Source organism: Xyrauchen texanus, chromosome 8 (genome assembly GCF_025860055.1).
Source record: "Xyrauchen texanus isolate HMW12.3.18 chromosome 8, RBS_HiC_50CHRs, whole genome shotgun sequence".
NCBI classification, from domain to species: Eukaryota; Metazoa; Chordata; class Actinopteri; order Cypriniformes; family Catostomidae; genus Xyrauchen; species Xyrauchen texanus.
The window spans coordinates 25,917,614-25,935,671 of NC_068283.1; the positions used below are offsets into that span (position 1 = coordinate 25,917,614).

At 36.2% G+C, this 18,058-nt stretch overlaps 1 protein-coding gene across 2 annotated transcripts; it reads right to left on the minus strand.

Moving 5' to 3' along the window:
* Positions 1-225: 225 nt before the first annotated feature.
* LOC127647556 (STE20-related kinase adapter protein alpha-like) lies at positions 226-18,005 on the minus strand. 2 transcript variants are annotated; one of them, XM_052131858.1, is made up of 13 exons: positions 17,815-18,005; positions 16,876-16,946; positions 16,248-16,305; positions 10,992-11,020; positions 6,503-6,605; positions 6,295-6,416; positions 4,663-4,771; positions 4,439-4,562; positions 4,048-4,219; positions 3,045-3,149; positions 2,694-2,947; positions 2,008-2,050; positions 226-1,887 (listed from the first exon to the last, which is right to left on the minus strand). In XM_052131858.1, the coding sequence occupies exons 2-13, from the start codon at positions 16,885-16,887 to the stop codon at positions 1,732-1,734; spliced, it is 1,287 nt and encodes a 428-aa protein (XP_051987818.1). In that variant the 5' UTR covers positions 16,888-16,946; positions 17,815-18,005; the 3' UTR covers positions 226-1,731. The 2 variants fall into 2 exon arrangements, with proteins under 2 accessions (XP_051987818.1, XP_051987819.1); XM_052131859.1 differs by lacking the exon at positions 10,992-11,020 and having other exon boundaries at positions 17,815-17,830.
* Positions 18,006-18,058: the final 53 nt, after the last annotated feature.

Here is an 18,058-nt window from a genome sequence, read left to right on the forward strand (position 1 = left end):
GATTTGGTGAAATCATGCACGCAAGCCACAATTGGGCTGGATCATGTGCATTTTAATTGGGAGGTTTTTCACTGGTTATTGCAGCATCTGCATCCTATTATATAGTCCATTCCTTCAAGCACAAGCGATATAAACAAAGGGTAATATATATAAGGAGAAAAAAATAAATAAAATCATACCAAATCCAAACTTTTTACCCTCTCCAACTTCATCCAGCAGCCCGTTCTGCAGTGACAGGTGGAAAAATACCAATACAAATTAGATCATGAATACAATTGTAATTATAAAAATAACAATAATAATTGAAACATAAAACATGACCTATAGATAGTTTAACACAAATCTCATACATTTTCATTTCATAAAATGCATTACCACCAGTTGGTGGAATCATCAAACTGCAAATGCAGGAACTGTGTTTAAACTTTGCACCGAGTTAAGAAACAACTTGGTGCAATTACCCCTTTCTCAGGAAAATAGAGAATTGCGCTTTGCAGCACTTCATTACCCAATACACCCACAGATTGAACAAACACTCCCATCCACACCCACTTGCACTGGCACCAAAATTACACCAACATTTTTAGATCTCATAAAAAATAAAGCCCATAAGCTTTAATGCAACAAGTAGATGTGGAATTAATTTATGTAAGAAGCAGCACTGGTAAGTTTTCTTTACAAAGAAAACAAGAACTGACATTTGCACAATTGCAACATTTATTTCATTTACACATTGGTAAATTAGCTGATAATAAACACAGACATGTCCGTTGAAGTACTTACTTCTGCATTACATGCCAAGAACAGAAATGAATCTGCCACAACACAACAGAACACTTTTTTAAATGGATGGTTGTAACAGATAGCAAGAAAATAACACATTTTTCTTCTAGCGCTTGGTTTTACAAATTGATGCTGTGTATTTCGGTGTTATTTCTGATGGAATTACTATTTATGAGAAGGGGAAGAAATTTCAATAGTAAACTTTAACTTGCAGGGAAGATGATGTTTTTCATCCCCACAATCTACCCATAGATTCAGATTACCTAAAGATAACATGGTCTATGTTATCTTTAGGTAATCTGAATCAACCCATTTCATTCTGGGTTGACTTCATGGCTCTTTATGCCTCACTTAACAAATCCACTTAGACAGATGAGAATTCACCGATTTTATGTGCCCTTTAGCACTGCTTTATATATGAACAAAACTCTTGAAACTCCTGTGTTGCTGGCAGCTGCGCTATGATAGCAGACATTCAGTGTTATTAGTTCTGATAAAGTACATAGAACATATTTCAGTAGCCTCAAGTGATCACCATTGTAGCATGGCAAGTCTGTAAGAGTAATCAAAATGTAGGCATGAAGAGTGGGTGCCTCAGGCTTTCAGTTCATGCATCTTTCATTTAGTCTGAATACTTTAGCAAGGCTATGGCGACTGCTGGCTTTTCATTTCTTTGAAAGAAACCGCTTCTCCTTGTACTTGACATACACAAATCGCAAAGACAACAATACACATTTCAGAGTCCCTTGTAGATTCTTTGAAAATAATCTCCTCGTAACATATATTACACATTCAAATCACAAAGTCTTCCCTTTTTTTTCTCTTTTATAACAGCAAAATCATCCTCAACTCTCAATCATGCTTTCTCATAAGGGTCCCAACGAGTCCTGTGGTTACTAAGCCCTTTATATCTATTCCATCATCCCCTCCATCTCTTCTCTACTCTACTCAGAAGTCCCAGTCATCAACATCCAGCTGGCTGAGATCAGACTCCAGACTGGCCAGCCCAGTAGGGGAATCCTGAGTTTGGATGCACTCTAGACTGCTGATTGGGGAAACTGGACGCAGAAGCTCAGGAAGAGCCTCAGATGGTCTGCGTTTAATCTGAAATGTCCATGGACCAGAATGGACCATTATATCAATGAAAAGTAAATGTATGAACACTATAATCTTTTTTTAAACATGTACAAATATGTCAGATATTTGCTCAAAAGAAGTTGTTACCTGTTTAAAGAAGGAATGGCCTATCAGAGTGCTGGCAGAGGGTCTGTTGTGAGACAAGACAAATAAGTATGTTCAGGTCTTCACTTGAAGTGTGAGATGGGCAATTACTTGTTAATTAAAATACACACTCTGTAATGTTTTGTTCATGTTGTTATAGACAATATGACAGTGGTCTAGGACTTAATACGAACACCTATCGTCATAGATACCAATCCCATTGTAAAAATAACATATTCACTCGATTAATTTAATCCTCAACCAAAAAAGTCCATAATACAATAGGGTTACTGAAATACAGCTAGTACTTATACATGCACAGTTATAATTGAGCTACAGCAGATTTTGTGTAGTAACCGTTCTCATGTTAACATGGACACATGCTGGACCATGCCGAGTTACAATCGCATTATCTGGGTCTGTTAGTCCTACTTTACAAAAATCTGACTAAAGCGTCCACATGACATTTTAAAAAGACCGTTTTTAAATGCATGTAGACATACTGAGATGTATTCGGCTGGTCATGTGATGTCAACATGGCAGCCACCATAAGGCAACCCGCTCCATGTAAAATACAGCTGCATTTTTTTAGACTGGAATCTTCATTTCGTGTGCGTGTACATCATTGTCAAATGTACTAATAATTTTTTTGTGTGTAACTTTTCTTAATGAGGAAAAAAATTGTTAACCTTTTCTCAGGATCTCTCTGTAGACAAAGTTCCACAAAGGCATGGAAGTGAGTACTGAAAGTCCGGCTGTAAGGGTTTGCCCCAGAGAAGGATGATGGTTCTCCATTAGTGTGGCGAGCTCCACCAGCGCAGGGGCCCTCGCAAATCCCAGAGTCGGCCCCTGAGCGAGACGGCTTCATGCAAAGTTCTTCAGGGGGAATGGTGGTGGTGTCCAGCAGGCAGGGGACTGTACCATTCAACTTTTCTAACAACATCTGAAAAAAGAAGGTGGTTCATGAATGAGTGTGAATGGGAAGACAATAAGGTGAGAATGCAAAAAGAGAGAGATAAAGAATAAGGTGTTTAACTTACCTGCGTAGCAGGCATATCTTTAAAGGGCACGTGTCCATTAGCTAGCTCGCATGCAGTGATGCCCAAACTATAAATATCGGAGCGGAAGTCATATCCCTGAAGATTCTGTCATGTGCAAATACACAAATGAAAACAGATGTCGTCAAAAATACAAATATATTTTTAATAATTTAAAGGTATAGTTCACCCAAAAATGAAAATTCTCACATCATTTACTCATTCTCATGCCATCACAGGTGTGTATGACTTCATTTCTTCAGCAGAACACAAACATCTCAGCTCTGTTGGTCCACACAATGCAAGTGAATGGTGATCAGACATTTGTAGCTCCAAAAAAAAAGTAACACAGAAATAATCCATAAGACTCCAATGGTTAAATCTATATCTTCAGAAGTGATATAATAGGTGTGGTGAGAAACAGATAAAAATGTAAGTCTTTTTTTTAAAAGTAAATCTCCACTTTCACTTTTACATCTGAAAGTGAAAGTGGACATGTATAGTAAAAAGGACATAAATATTGTTCTGGTTGATCACCCACACATATCATATTGCTACTGAAGATATGGATTTAACCACTGGAGTCTTATAGATTGCTTTTTTGTTTAATTTATGTGATTTTTGGAGCTTAAAAAAAAAACATTCACTTGCATTGCATGGACCTAAAGAGCTGAAATGTTCTTCTAAAAATCATTATTTGTGTTCAGCTGAATAAAGAATGTCATGCACTTCTGGGATGTGGTGAGAGTAAATGAAGAGAGAATTTTCATTTTTGGGTGAACTATCCCTTTAATCGGTAAGTCTGAAATAGAATTACAGTGGACCCAAAACTATTTGGACACTTAAGTCACACTTTTCTGAGCCATTTTTGCAGTTACATATAACCAAGTAATTATTACCTAATGCAATGATATTCATACATTTTTAAGTGTGGCTTTAGTGTCCAAACACCAACCGTCACTGTAAATTGAGATTGCATAAAGTGTGCAGTATAAATCAAATGCACCTGCTGAAGAACCTCTGGACTAAGCCAAGGTAGCACTTTAACACTGTACTGAGGGAAATCATGGACAACGCGTGCTCTCTGACCATGACGGATCAAACTAAAGATACTTCTGAGACCAGACAGACACACTTGTCCATCTGCCGAAATCAGCACATGGCTTGCTTTCACACTCCTATAAACAAAAAATAAGAAGATTAAAAAAAAGACAAAGTTTTGTTCATTGTTGTTCATTCGTTTTGTTGCAACGACCATGTAACAACATATCAGTGAGATGTTAATCTTGCCTGTAGCACAGACGTAAGGCTGACAATCCAGTACGGCAGTTGCGTATTGGCCTGGCTGTCTAAGAATAAGTCATAAGTACAAGTGTGTGTACATGTGGATTGCTCACCGGTGAACATAACCCATCTGATGTATGTACTCCAGGGCTCTTAAAACACCCATCAATATGTAGGCAATTGTCTGCTCACTTAAGCCATCAGCAAAATGTGTACTGATTATGTCACGTGCAGATCCTGATATAGAACATTAAAACAAAGTCATCGTAAATGAAAAATATTTGCTTCATTGGGCAAGTATCGAGTTCAGAATTGATGTAGTGCTTTCTCTGCTAACCGTAAGCCATGAAGGGTGTGATCACCCACAGTTCATTCTCAGCAATGAAGACACTCTTGTATGGGAGGATACAGGGGTGGTGAAACAGCTTTGAGACATGGAGTTCTCCCTTAGGAAAAACAACAAGGAGAAGAAGTGATTACATTGAATATGTATACAGTGTTTTTACAGTATTATGTTAATGCAGCAGGGAGATTTGGGAGTGCTTTTGGGAAATTAATTAAAAGAACTGGCTCATACTGGCTCATACATAGTCATGCTGTATGTTTGTTTTTAAGCACAGCCAGGAAAGGCAACAGTGGTGGAGCAATGTGTATATTTTTAAAAATTGATTAGGCTTTGAAACTGGTTAACTGATTATTCAGGTGCTGGATGCTTACTAAAAACCAAAATGTTTTTCATTTTGATTCGTTCTGATCAAAAACTGTATTTTTTTCCATTCCAGTTCAGAAGTTCTGCAGCCTCCTTTCCAAATGGTAACCGGTTAGAACAAAATAAGTACGCTGCGTTAAGCTGTGGGTGAAATACCAGTTGCAGTGTTACCAGTTCTCACAAGAGAAACAAGCAATGTCATCTGGGAAAACAAGTTACTTGCCTCGCCAAAATAAGTGAAAATAAGCCATTAAATTGTTTCTGGCGTGGTGACAATCAGCATAGACACCATAACAAGCATACAGTTAATTAAAGTTAAATTTTTATTACAGATCTGCTTCAGTCAAAACCTGACAGCATCAAATCTGTATTAATGCATCATATCTAACAATTCACTGAAGACTTGGAAACTGAGAAATTTATTTTTTACCTCTAATAATGTTTACATTGTATCTGGATTGACCGTGCATGATTTTGTAATAATTATACACTTAACCGTATTGTTGTTAAAAGGTCATCCACAATGGACAATTAGGCAAAGAACTGTATGATGCAGCAGTTTCCAAGCACATGTTTAATTTTTACGTGGGCAACATGAAGTGGTGTAGTACCAAAAAGTTACTGTGATAAACCCTTTGGCCATTAGTTTCACGAAAAAATTACTGGAACAAAATTACCCAGTTATAACTGGTTTCCAGTATTTAAAAATAAAATGTTCACTCTGGAACAATTGAAAATGACTTGGTTCCTGTTTTCAGTTACATTCAGCAAAACATTTCAATTGTTGTGTTCATTTTAACCATTTTTAGTCTCTAGTTCCAACCATGCTAAAATACACAATTTTGCTATGCTATGATGTGAAACATCTGTTCACCTTGCTGCTGTGTATATCACTGTGCAGCACCCATAGAGAACAACCCTCAGGAGACTGTATCCGCTGCTTGTCATGCCTAATAATGCCCTTTAGCCATGACAATAATTTATCCCTGCCATAAAAGCATTTCTGACCAATCCAATCTTAGCAACTGTTGCCTTGCACTATTTCCCTTACAAGCATTCACTTTTTGCGTATTCTCTCATCATTCCATGACTCCCCCATTAATTCCTATGGGAACTTCTGCAAAGTTTGTCAGAGCAAACGGTAGCCAAGGTGGCAGAGTTTAGCAAAGGGTCACTTACAATTTAGCATAACCTATCATGCCATATTGCTTAAATAGATATTTAGTTGAAATGGGTGCAGACTAAAATATATCTACAGACCTGTAAGTAATTGACCATGTCATTGGTACATGAATCCAGGTCAATGCGTCGAATGGCCACATGCTCCCCTGTAGGTTTGTACCTGGCCAGGTTAACTGTCATCAAGTCCTCCAAACTTCGACCTACATGCACAGACACATGCACACTCAGTTAATGTGCACTGAAAACCTTGTGAGAGGTCCGTTTTATGGCTTGGGTTGGGACTCACCTATGACAGTTAGCAGCTCATAAGCACTACTGTCTGGCAGAAAGCTTCCCATGGTGTCCCTGCGTGGGATAGGGTTCAGAGACTCTTCACTGTTCTCATGGGCCTGAGACAATAAACAAATTCATTAGTCCAATAAGCCAACACAAAATGCCAACAGAGCAACTTCCCCATTCTCTCATCCTCAACTGTATGCCACTGGAGATGGGGCTAAACCACATCTGCAAACTGACCAGGTTCCAGAACATTTCTTTCTCTCATGTAATCAAAAAATGTATAGAGCGCACAAACATTCAAGGAACGAATGTACAGATTCTCGCCCAAAATAACAATGAAAATGCATAAAAAATTCAGCGTCCACACAAGGACAAGGGATGTTTCAAACAAAAATCTCATAATTAGCGATGTACAGCTGTATCAGCCAATCATCAGTATTGGCTGATAAAAAGAATTAGACTATCAGACATCAGCTGATTGTTTAAAAACAGCTGATGAGGAGGGCAGATTATTTCCTGTCAATCAAGAGGGTGGATAAATGGCTTTAGTTGAATTAAACTTCAACTTGGTTTTTTTACAAGGTAACAATGACAGCAGTGTTGCAATCATTCAGGCTTCATAATTCATAATTTAGTTAATGTGAGTTAAGAATGTTAATGTGTATTAATATTATGCTTTTTGTTTCAGTGTTTTGTTTATAACAGAGACCAGAAAACATGTAGAGACATAGAGAATAAAGTTAAAATTTCAATTTCTTTCAAATCTGTGTAATTAATAATCAGGTGATTTAAAACAAGGTACCATAAGCAGAACCATAAAACTATTCGTAAAATTATCTGCAAATTTTGTTCTAAATAATTGGATATTGCTATCGGCATACATTTTACATCAGTGCATCCCTACTCTTAAAACGGGTGCACACTGTACGATTTATAACAGTCCTTTATGATTGTTGCAAGCCAGATTGTACGATATGAATGCATTGATATCGCCATGGCACACTGTGCGACATTATGTCAGACTGCATGATAAACATCGTGGACGAAGTGGTCTCAATCGTCCCGATCAGTGAACGTGACTCACGTTATGAAGAGTGTTGCGGAATAGAAGCGAAACTGCGAAATTTGCCCACCAAGGAGGAGCTATCTTTTTGAAAGTCAGGACATCAGCATTTCCATTGCTTTAATCCCACTCCATCACGAGCATAGGTTCACATTTACATGAAAGATGGATTTTGTCAAATAGGCCTATAAACAGACTGATCACAAATACAGAGAATTACAGATGTAGAGAATGAACATGAGTGCGGGAGGTATCCTACAGTAATAATGAGCTAACACAAGCAAATATTCATTGTGGAAATAAAAAGAAAAATTACAAACTTCTCAGTTTACATTGGAGAAAACAAAAAAGGTGGGTTATAGAACATCTTTCTCCTCTTTTAGATTAGTAACCTATAGGCCACGCAACATTTTGAAAATTCATAAAGGCTGATAATATATCACACTTGCAAATTCCCTATGAATAATGCAGAAACATGGCATAGATTTCTATAATTGTATCCAACTGTATTTGCTGATGAGAGAAATCCTTTAGGATTCTCGAAATTTGTCTTAGACGGCAGAATCATGGCCAAAATCGTGAAGTGTGCACCCGCCTTTAATCAGACTGTCAGTTCTATGCTGAATACATTATTTGAATGGCTGGTCGAGAGGTCGAGTGCTCTGGGACCTGGTCAGTTCACAGCTGTATTTAATTCAAATGTCATATTGTGAGGAGAGAACAAATTCTAGCCATTTTGGGAGCAATATCTGGTGACTTTGTAGTGCTTTATCATCCATCCAACTCAATTCAATCCATTTGAACATACTACAGAACAACAGCCTTGTAATATGAGGGTATGGCCAGTGAGCCTTGTCATATTACTTGAGGTGCATTTGTGAATGTGATTTGTGAGTCTACAGTCATACATCAAACAATGTGCTTGGGGCTTGGTGGAAACTAAAGTCAAACATAAATAAAAATATTTCTGTCCTTTGAATTTCACATAACAATAACCTTTGGTGTTTCTGAAAGGATCTGTGGTTGGGAGGCATCACCGTACAAGCAGTGTTGGTTAATAAACATTTTAAAATGCAGGTCAGTTCTCCTTCAAATGCATCATAGTATTTTGGGTTCTGATGTCAACCAAATATACATGTGCATCAATGTAAATCACAGACAGTTTCAGTGTATTAGAGAAACATTTTGAGATCACACACACACACACACACACAATCACAGACACAAGTCACTGAGTATAGCGATGTCATTGTTGAGAAAACAGCACAAACTAACCCGGTTTTAAAGAGGGGAAGGTTTTTTTTAATTGTACATAAACTGATAAATCCCAGCCATTGCAAATATCTTCTGAGAGTCATACAGATCAAATACTGAGTAATGGCAGATTATTTGCTCATTTAAGATTCATAACAAATGATCTGAAACTCAGAGACCAGAGTCAAAAAGCTGCAGCAGGAATAGCTTCACAAAACTGCACATTTGCACAAGCATGTCATAAGCACCAAATACATTTTACAAGACTGCACCACTGTCTTGCACTTGCACATAGACATACATCATCCCAATAAATCAGAGAAGTAATTTCTACAAGTGGTTTAACTAACATTGAGACCAAGATCTGCAATTAATATATTAACATGTTCTCACATATGATGAGAAGATCTGTCATTGGAGATCATGCAAGTCTATGGCAATTCAGAAAACAAATTATTGTATGCTCTTTGGTGTGTTTGCAGTACTATTTAAGTGAAACAGTGCAGCAAGCCCAGGCTTTCGATGAGATGACTCCATGTGTTGCCATTACATCACAATGAGCATCTTCACACTTCACATGCTTAAGTGACCAATGACATCATCATCATCATACCTGGTATTGGCATGTTCTTTGTGACAACTCTGAGTGAATTTCATAAGTCCTGAATAAGTTATCAATAGACTGTAGAATCAAACTGGCAAATCATGACAACAAAACCATAACAAGGCATTCTGTTAACTTGACTCAAACACTTCTGCCCTTCCTCCTTCAACGGACAGGCACCCAAAAATTTAAATTCTGTTTTCTCATCTATTTGCCCTCACACAAATCTACTGTATGGCTAAAAGACTTGAGAAATATGTCCTATGGATTAAGGTACTTTTGTGATTTTGAAAGCTGTGGTCACCCCTTTTGTTATATGGAGAAATAAGCCATTCTACTAGATTTGTGTTCTATGGAATAAAAGCAGCTTCATACACAGAGATGGGAATTGTAAGTAATTTAGCAACTTTGTTTCCTCTGATTCTGGTTCCTAAACAGTTCTATTAACGATCCTTTTAGTACTTTTAAGGAACAAATATTTACAAATAAGAAATGCAATTCTTATTGTTTTAACTAGCCTCATCAGCCTGTTAGCCTATCAAATGATGAGAATATTTCTTATTTTAACATAACAGATTCTTGCAAAAGGTGTGTTTACACAGACTTTTTAATAATTAAGATATTTTATTAATTCATTACTTTTATTAAATACCACCAATTACAACAAAACTCATAATTTGTATCTTTAACTACACATCCATATCAACATCTTATCACCAACCGTGATCCAGCACAGTATGTTTTGCAGGGTAGATTAAAAAGAACAGTCGTGGGAGTCATTTGTTTGGGGAATCAGACTACACTGGTCACACTGTATGTTTCGCACTGATGATTCAATAGCTGTGGTTCACTGCTACTGAGTGGTAGTACAAAAAACACTGTCAAGCATATTTTAGCAGGGTGTCCTCTCTGCATGGGCAGAAGAATGCATGTTCAAGAACCATTAAAGGATCCAAAAGTCAAGAAAATAATTCTGTTCCAGTATGTTTTAATACAAATAGAACTGGTTCTCAGTTCACAACCCTTTTCATATAGACAGATTTTTCACTTTTGGGTGAACTTTCTTTTACATCGTCACTCTTTCAATATGTTTGTTATGCAAAAAAATCATCTTACTAAATTAGGATTTAATTTAAACCCAGACCCTTCACTTCCCTTTAGTTATGCAAGCAATCTTTTATAATATTAAAACCGCTTTCTACCGAGTGAGTTTCTATTGGACCTTATATAAACAGCAAACTTCAAACTTTATTTTCCCCATCTACACATGAGCGCTCCCCCCTCTGGACAAGCACTTGTGAAATCTGGGTAGGTGGGGAGGAATGAGTGTCACAGCAGATGAGTGCATGCACGCAAACAAAGGAGCACAGGGGTTGTATTCAGTTGAGCACACACACAAAGAGCACATTATAAGTACACACACACACACACACACACACACACACACACAAACACACACACCATTCAACTTACATTTGCAAAAGCACACACAATCTCACATGCTCATACACGGACAACTGTCGCACAACCAAACCAATAGGCGAATGGAAAAGCTGGAAGAGTTACTGCACTTACTTTCCTTAGTGGGATTGCCTGACTTTGCTCTGGTGTAGAGAAACCGTGTAAATGACGCAAAAGACACACACATACAAACAAACAGTCTGCCTTTAAAGGGGTTCAAATCATTTTATAGACACCTCATTGCAAAATATTTATATTTCTGAGATAGGCATTTTTATAGCACTCATTCCAAATGGCCTTGTCTAAATCCTTCATGATTGAATCCATTCTTATTTTGTCAATACAATTCTATTCTATTACTTGTATTACTTGAAGGAATATTCAGGGTTCAAAACAGGTTTAGATCAATTGACAGCATTTGCGGCATAATGTTGATTAACATAAATTATTTGAACCCATCGTTCATTTAAAAAAATACAAAAGAATTGCAGTTACAGTAAGCCACTTACAATGGAAGTAAATTGGGCCAGTCCATAAAATATACCGTTTTAAAAGAACAGCCACGCAACGTAAACATTATTTGTGTTCACGTGATTTATATCAGGGATTTCCCAGCGGTTACTGGAGTTACATCATCATAACAACAAATTTGTAAAATTGGATATAACTTCACACAGGGTAGTAAACAATTTTATCCCTCTAAAATAGGGATGCACAGTATAATTTTCTTTGCCCAATACCGATTTTAACATAATTTTTTTTAAACTATAGGCCAATAACGATATTTTGCCACTCAACTTATTTTTTTATTGAACATGGATTGGATCTGTGGAACACGTGACAGGTCAATTTGAAAGAGATCCACAATAAAAGGTCAATAATTGGCCTATATATACATCGGTGCATCCCTACTCTGAAATCATGTTAACATGTATAAAGATTATGTCTTGCGACCATACTTTTGAAACTGTGTATTTTAGTGTTTATAGAGCGGCCCCATTCACTTCCTTTGTAATGCCTCACTGTAACTCTGATTTTTGCTTTTATGTTGAAATGAATGAGGGATTCAAAATAGCATTTCGTGGTAATCAACATTGTGCTACAAATGCTGTTAATTAAGCTTAACTTGCAGCCTATTTAACCCTGAATATTTCTTGAACAAACAATGAAACAAAATTCCAGAAAGGCTCAATTAAGGCACACCAATATAACCTAGCCTATAACATATTAATAAAACACCATATTAGCCAAATTAATTTATGGTCTACTCAAAATATGGATAATATTATAATTAATGTTATTAAGCATGAACTGATTATCACATATTGTAAATCTCTTAATCAAGCTGTGGTATCTGCAATTCAATAACGTTACTTGAACATTCATTGCCAGACAGAAATCAGCAGAACTCATTTTTTTTACATTTCTGTGTTTTTCTTCATTTGAAAATTTGAAAAAGTATTTTTATCTGTTCTTTACTTTTATTTGTGCAGAGCCACAGGAACATAGCAGCCAAAAGCATACAGAAATGTGTGTCTTCACAATAGATATGAAGTAACATGCACCCCTCGAGCAGTGATGAGACCACAGCAAAATGAGTGAAAGCAGCGAAGCAAATAGCAATGCCTTAAAAACCTCTTCATCGCCCAATGGATTTTAGAATATCAGCTTAGGCATATTGAAAACCTATTAAATGTTAGTTTAGATCTAATATTCAGACTCTCATAACACTGGCTGTACAGTGTATTGTATATAGTCCTTAACTTCAAAGAAATACAGCATCAAACTCTATCAGCAAGATCTGAGCCTTGGAGCATTATGTACCATCCATGTCATACCATGAAAAGCTGATTTACTCAGATTCTTTTAAGAAGGTTTACTATACATCATAATTATATCTACTGAAACTAATTGTAGGAAATAAGGAGGTATATGACAGAGAAAATTGAGAACTGATGTCAGATCTAACTATAACTGAACACAGGCATGTTTTCTATAAGTTAGTCTATAAGTAAAAGCTCACATCCTGCTTACAAATGTAAAAGTATTGATAAAGTATATAAAGATATGGTTTTACAGTAGAGCTCCCTTAGAGCTCCTTTAATGATCAACCCACCCCTGATAAATGAGCAGATTTGTGATCGACCAATATGTTTTTTATATCACACAATTTAATATAGTACATAACATGAAGATCAAATTATATAGTTAATAATAGTTAGTATGCCTAACCTTCTCAGCTGGATCAACTTACCCCTAACATGAGGCAAGTTGAGCCACAAGACCCCTTTTTTTGGACGGTCCCATATTTTGTTGTCTATTTGAGTTAGGCACGCTAAAGTTTCAATTGATGGCACACATCCTGAAATTGTGGTGTTTCCATTAGGTTTATTCCGGTCTCATATTCCATTGGCTATAGGTCAACTTAATTGAAAAATGGCTAATTTTACCCTACTCTCCCCTACAACCAAATAAATCCTAATTTCTTTTTATCACATATTTTCTCTTCCCCCTGACGCTTTGCCATAGTCACTCATTTGGTTTGGCTATAACCTGTTGTTTTGATCGTTGCTCAGTACTGTACAAGTAGAACAAGAAATTTTGCAGCATCTTTAAAAATAAAAAAACTCCGTGCTCACCACTATCGCGAGATGCACACCTTAAAAAACAGCCTATGTTAGACATATTGTGTCTTGTCTTTTCAAATATATCATAAACAATAAATATGACTAAAATACTCAAAATGGCACTATTTGATTGTGCTTTATTAAAATAATAATAATAATATTGTAAAATAACTCACACATTCCACTTTTTTCTCTGCAAAATAGAGACATACGCGACCCCCGTGAAGCTCTGGCGACCCCTAGTGGGTGTCGTGACCCCCTGGTTGGGAAGCACTGCTCTAGCCTACACTACTGGCTCCACCGCAAGAAAACACTGGATTTTCATTTAAACGAGATATGTGCATATTTTCAGACGGTATATAATATTATTTATTGGTATTTGCCTTTTTATCATTAGATAAGACAGTTTAAAGTTATAGGGAACTGTTGAGGAGAGAGAGGTGAGAATGAAACAGGTGAGCTCATTAACATTATAAGCTCAAACGCGTCTGCAATGATACTGTGTTGCACACCGGTTTATTACTGTAATAACACGATGGCACGCAACAACAAAACGTAGAGTGTCTAGTAATTTACAAGTCTCACTCACGATTCACAGCGCCCTCAACAAACAAATCGGACAAACGGAAAATGGTGGTGGTGGTGGTGCAGTGGTCTAAGCACATAACTGGTAATCTGGTAATCAGAAGGATGCTGGTTCAAGCCACCACCATTGTGTCCTTGAGCAAGGCACTTAACTCCAGGTTGCTCCAGGGGGGTGGTCCCTGTAATAAGGGCTCTGTAAGTCGCCTTGGATAAAAGCGTCTGCCAAATGCATAAATGTAAATGTAAATATAAAATTTAACTGCCTATGCCAATAATTAATCATTCGAAATATCGGCTGATTTATCATCCTCTGCGATATATCGGTCGACCACTAGAGTGGTTAGATTACAGTGGCACCACAGAAGCAATCTGTCAGCACTTCGCTATTACACTACATCACAGGCAGACTTACATACAGATTCATCACAGAAGAAGATAAAAAAGTCACAGACACGAAGAGCACACACAGAATCTGCTTTTATCGCCATCAATAGTCATAACTAGTGTTGTCAAAAGTACCGGTACTTCGGCACCGAGTTGATACTAAAATAAAATGATGTAATGATACCAGTGTTTGCAGTACCGCTAGTACCATGCACCGACTCAATCTGGTACCAGCACGCAATATGACCCACGACTGCTTTAAAATGCTCATTTTGAACATGTGCCTTCACTGCTTACACTGAAATAGACAAATGATCAAATTAAAATCGTGACATGACCTAGTGTGATTTATTAAACTGCTTAAGGCTGCAATCTTAGTTTGGAAGAGATGTGTACAATCAATATCTAAGTCCGACACTCATACATATTGAGAATCATTCACATTGTATGAGATGACAGAGCAGAGCACTAATCTACTGTGATTCACGCAGCATATGTAAACTATATATTTATATAATTAAATCACAGCATTTGCGCTTTCAGCTCAGCTTTATTTATATCACATTTAAAACAACAGAGTTGACCGAAGTGCTTCACAGTAATACAATTTAAAACATTTCAAAAATTACTATATACACAAACACCAGTAATCTAAAATAAAAACACTTCAAAACTGTGCCCTACTTTTCATTTGTCAGACTCAAAGACCAGTGTAAAGAGATGAGATATAAGACCTGACTTAAGTTTCGCAAACTGTTAATCCGGAAAGTGAAGATTCAGGTAAAATGATAAACATTCAAAATATAAAATTATGAAATTGAGGAAATTTTGACAGAAATATATTACAACTGTATAGTAAAATGTAATATTCACTGTAATATAATAATAATAATAATAATAGTAATAAAGTAATATATCACAAGCAAGACTGCTATTGAATAAAACTTTGGCAAAAAATGCAATGACATGTTAAAAAAGTTAGGTTTTCACTTGTTAAAAGTTTAAGAATGAATTGATTAGACACCACTTTGATGATGAAATTAAATTAAACTAAAACATGTAGTTCTGGAAAATAATAATAACAAAAAGGAAAACGGACGTCACTAGCACGCTACTTAAAAACACTTAAGCAATGCATCCTTGATTGAGATACACTTGAAGGAAACATGCATTTCTTTTCATTTATTATTGACATTGAAATTTAACCTTTTAAATATGCTAAACAGGTATTCAGTAGCACATTGTCATATTAGCATATTTATGCTGTGGTACCGAATTTGGTATCAAGAACCGCTACTGAAATTTTGGTACCATGACAACACTAGTCATAATGACAGAGAAACTGCACTTCCATTACACAAAGAGCTGTTGCACCACATGGTATAACACAAATTAATTTGATGAAGCTATTAAGCAAAACAAACAGTAAGCAGTTTTACTGCAAGCCATATCATTGCTTTTGCAAATGTACTGAGTCTCAGTGGTTGTAATCTGCATAGAGGTTCTCTTTTGCCATGAACCTGCACAGCTGACTATGAGGGGGATTCACGTTCAAAAATGTCTGTTACTCCTCTAGATAAGATTTTCCCTCAGAATGGTATCTTGAAATATGAATGTATTAAAGAAACTAAATGTTTGTCCCAAACATTTGTTTGAAAACATGTGTTTTAGGTCTCCCCTTCACACTCACACTAGTGAATTAAGCTCAGGCAGGTGCGGTTTGCTGAAAGAGCTACGAGAAGCACAGCGCCACGAGATGCAGGATTAAACTCACCTCCAAATAATTCCAGATCCCTCAGGCTTTCCACACTGAGTTTCTCTGACACCCAACGCTAGGAGAGAGATTGTATGTTGAATATAAGTCAAGTCATTTTTATTTGTGTAGCTCTTTTCACAACACCAATCGTTTCAAATCAGCTTTACAGAAGATCATGCATTAACAGAAAATTAAACTGTAATATGTATAAAGTATTAGAGTGATAATTTTTGTAGTTTGATTAAATATGATTGTAAATTGTGTATAAAAAATAAATAATTAAATTATAATTGTATTTAGAAACCCAGTGATCAAGCCGAAGGCTCAAAACTTCATAAGATGTTGGTTAATGGAGTAAAATAACCTTGGGAGAAACCAGACTAACTGTGGGGACCAGTTCCCCTCTAGCTAACATCATGAATATAATGTAAATATTAGTTATATATGTGCAGTGCAAGTCATGGTTTAAAGTTAGTAAACTAAGTAAGTGTTAAAATATTGAAGTATTTACACATAAAGTTTATGTCAGACTTGTCAAGGTGGGTCCAGGCTACTTTATACACAATTGAATTCAGTCATGTTTAATGTAATGATTCCATTAAGTACTATGATAACCAAGAATTTAACATAGACAAGTTTTTCTCACCAAAAAAGACATGGATCCTGAAGATGATGACAGATCAGCAATACTTTCAGAATCACAGTAACAGTAAAAATCTGAAAGATGGAAATTGCAAAAAACTGTTCAGGTTCACGACTGCAAAAGTTGCCACACAACATAAGGACAAATAGATAATTTATTTTGTAGAAAATTTCAGAATTATGATTTAGCTTATTCCCGTATTGTTTTGACGTTAACAGATCTTCTTCATTTCAGAAAATACGCCTTTGTTCTAATACAGCAGATAAGAAACAAATCTAAGCAAATCCAATGAAACAAACAGGATTTATTGTCTCAATTAATGCATCGGCTACTTAAAGGAATAGTCCAGGTTAAATCAAGTTAAGCTCAATCGACAGGATGTTATGCATAATGTTAATTGCAATAAAAAAAAAATATTTTTAATTGTCACGCCTTTTCTTAAAAAAAAAAGAGAGATGCAAAAATCTGGGTTACAAAGAGGCACATACTTTTTGTACAATGGAAGTGAATGGGGCCCAGTCTGTGAACGTTAAAATACTCACTGTTTAAAGTGTAGCAAAAAATTTAAAACATGATTTTAGTGTGATAAAATCGCTTACTAACCTTTTCTGTGTAAAGTAATATCCAATTTTAAAACTTGGTTGCCATGACGACGTAAGAAAACGACATCTGAAACTATCGTAAAAATGATCATTTAAACAACGTTACAGCTCAAATACTACACAGAACAAAATGAAAGTGCTTCTATAAAATTATAAGCTTCACGTTTCTGCCTTGAAACCCTCCAAAAATTGGCCACATTCACTTCCATTGTAAGTGCGTCACTATAACCTCAATGAATTGATATATAATAATATATATATATTATTATTTTATTTTTTTTATAAGAAAGTATACATTTATTCATGGGCAATTGTGGCATGCAAGCGTGCTGATAAGTACCTTTCAGTTAGCCAAGCAGCTGCAAGAATATCTTTCAGTGATGCTAAAACGAACACATAGATCCTGTTTGCTTGTCTAAATAATACAGTGTATTCGTTTACCTCACCCTCTAATAATAGTTAGCGTTAGCTCAACTCAACCCAATTTTTTAGTTATCAACAACATTCTACCGTATTTCTTCCGCTCGTAGTGGGCTGTGTCGCCTTAAGAAACGTTCAGTGATTGGACGCGTGTCTTTGACCCT

What these genes read in the sequence shown, in the direction of transcription:
- LOC127647556 (XM_052131858.1), bottom strand. An exon ending in ACATGGTCAATTACTTACAG is followed by an intron (nt 4,772 to 6,294) that starts GTCTGTAGATAT and finishes GTTTTTCCTAAG; the next exon opens with GGAGAACTCCATGTCTCAAA. An exon ending in CACACCCTTCATGGCTTACG is followed by an intron (nt 4,563 to 4,662) that starts GTTAGCAGAGAA and finishes GTTCTATATCAG; the next exon opens with GATCTGCACGTGACATAATC.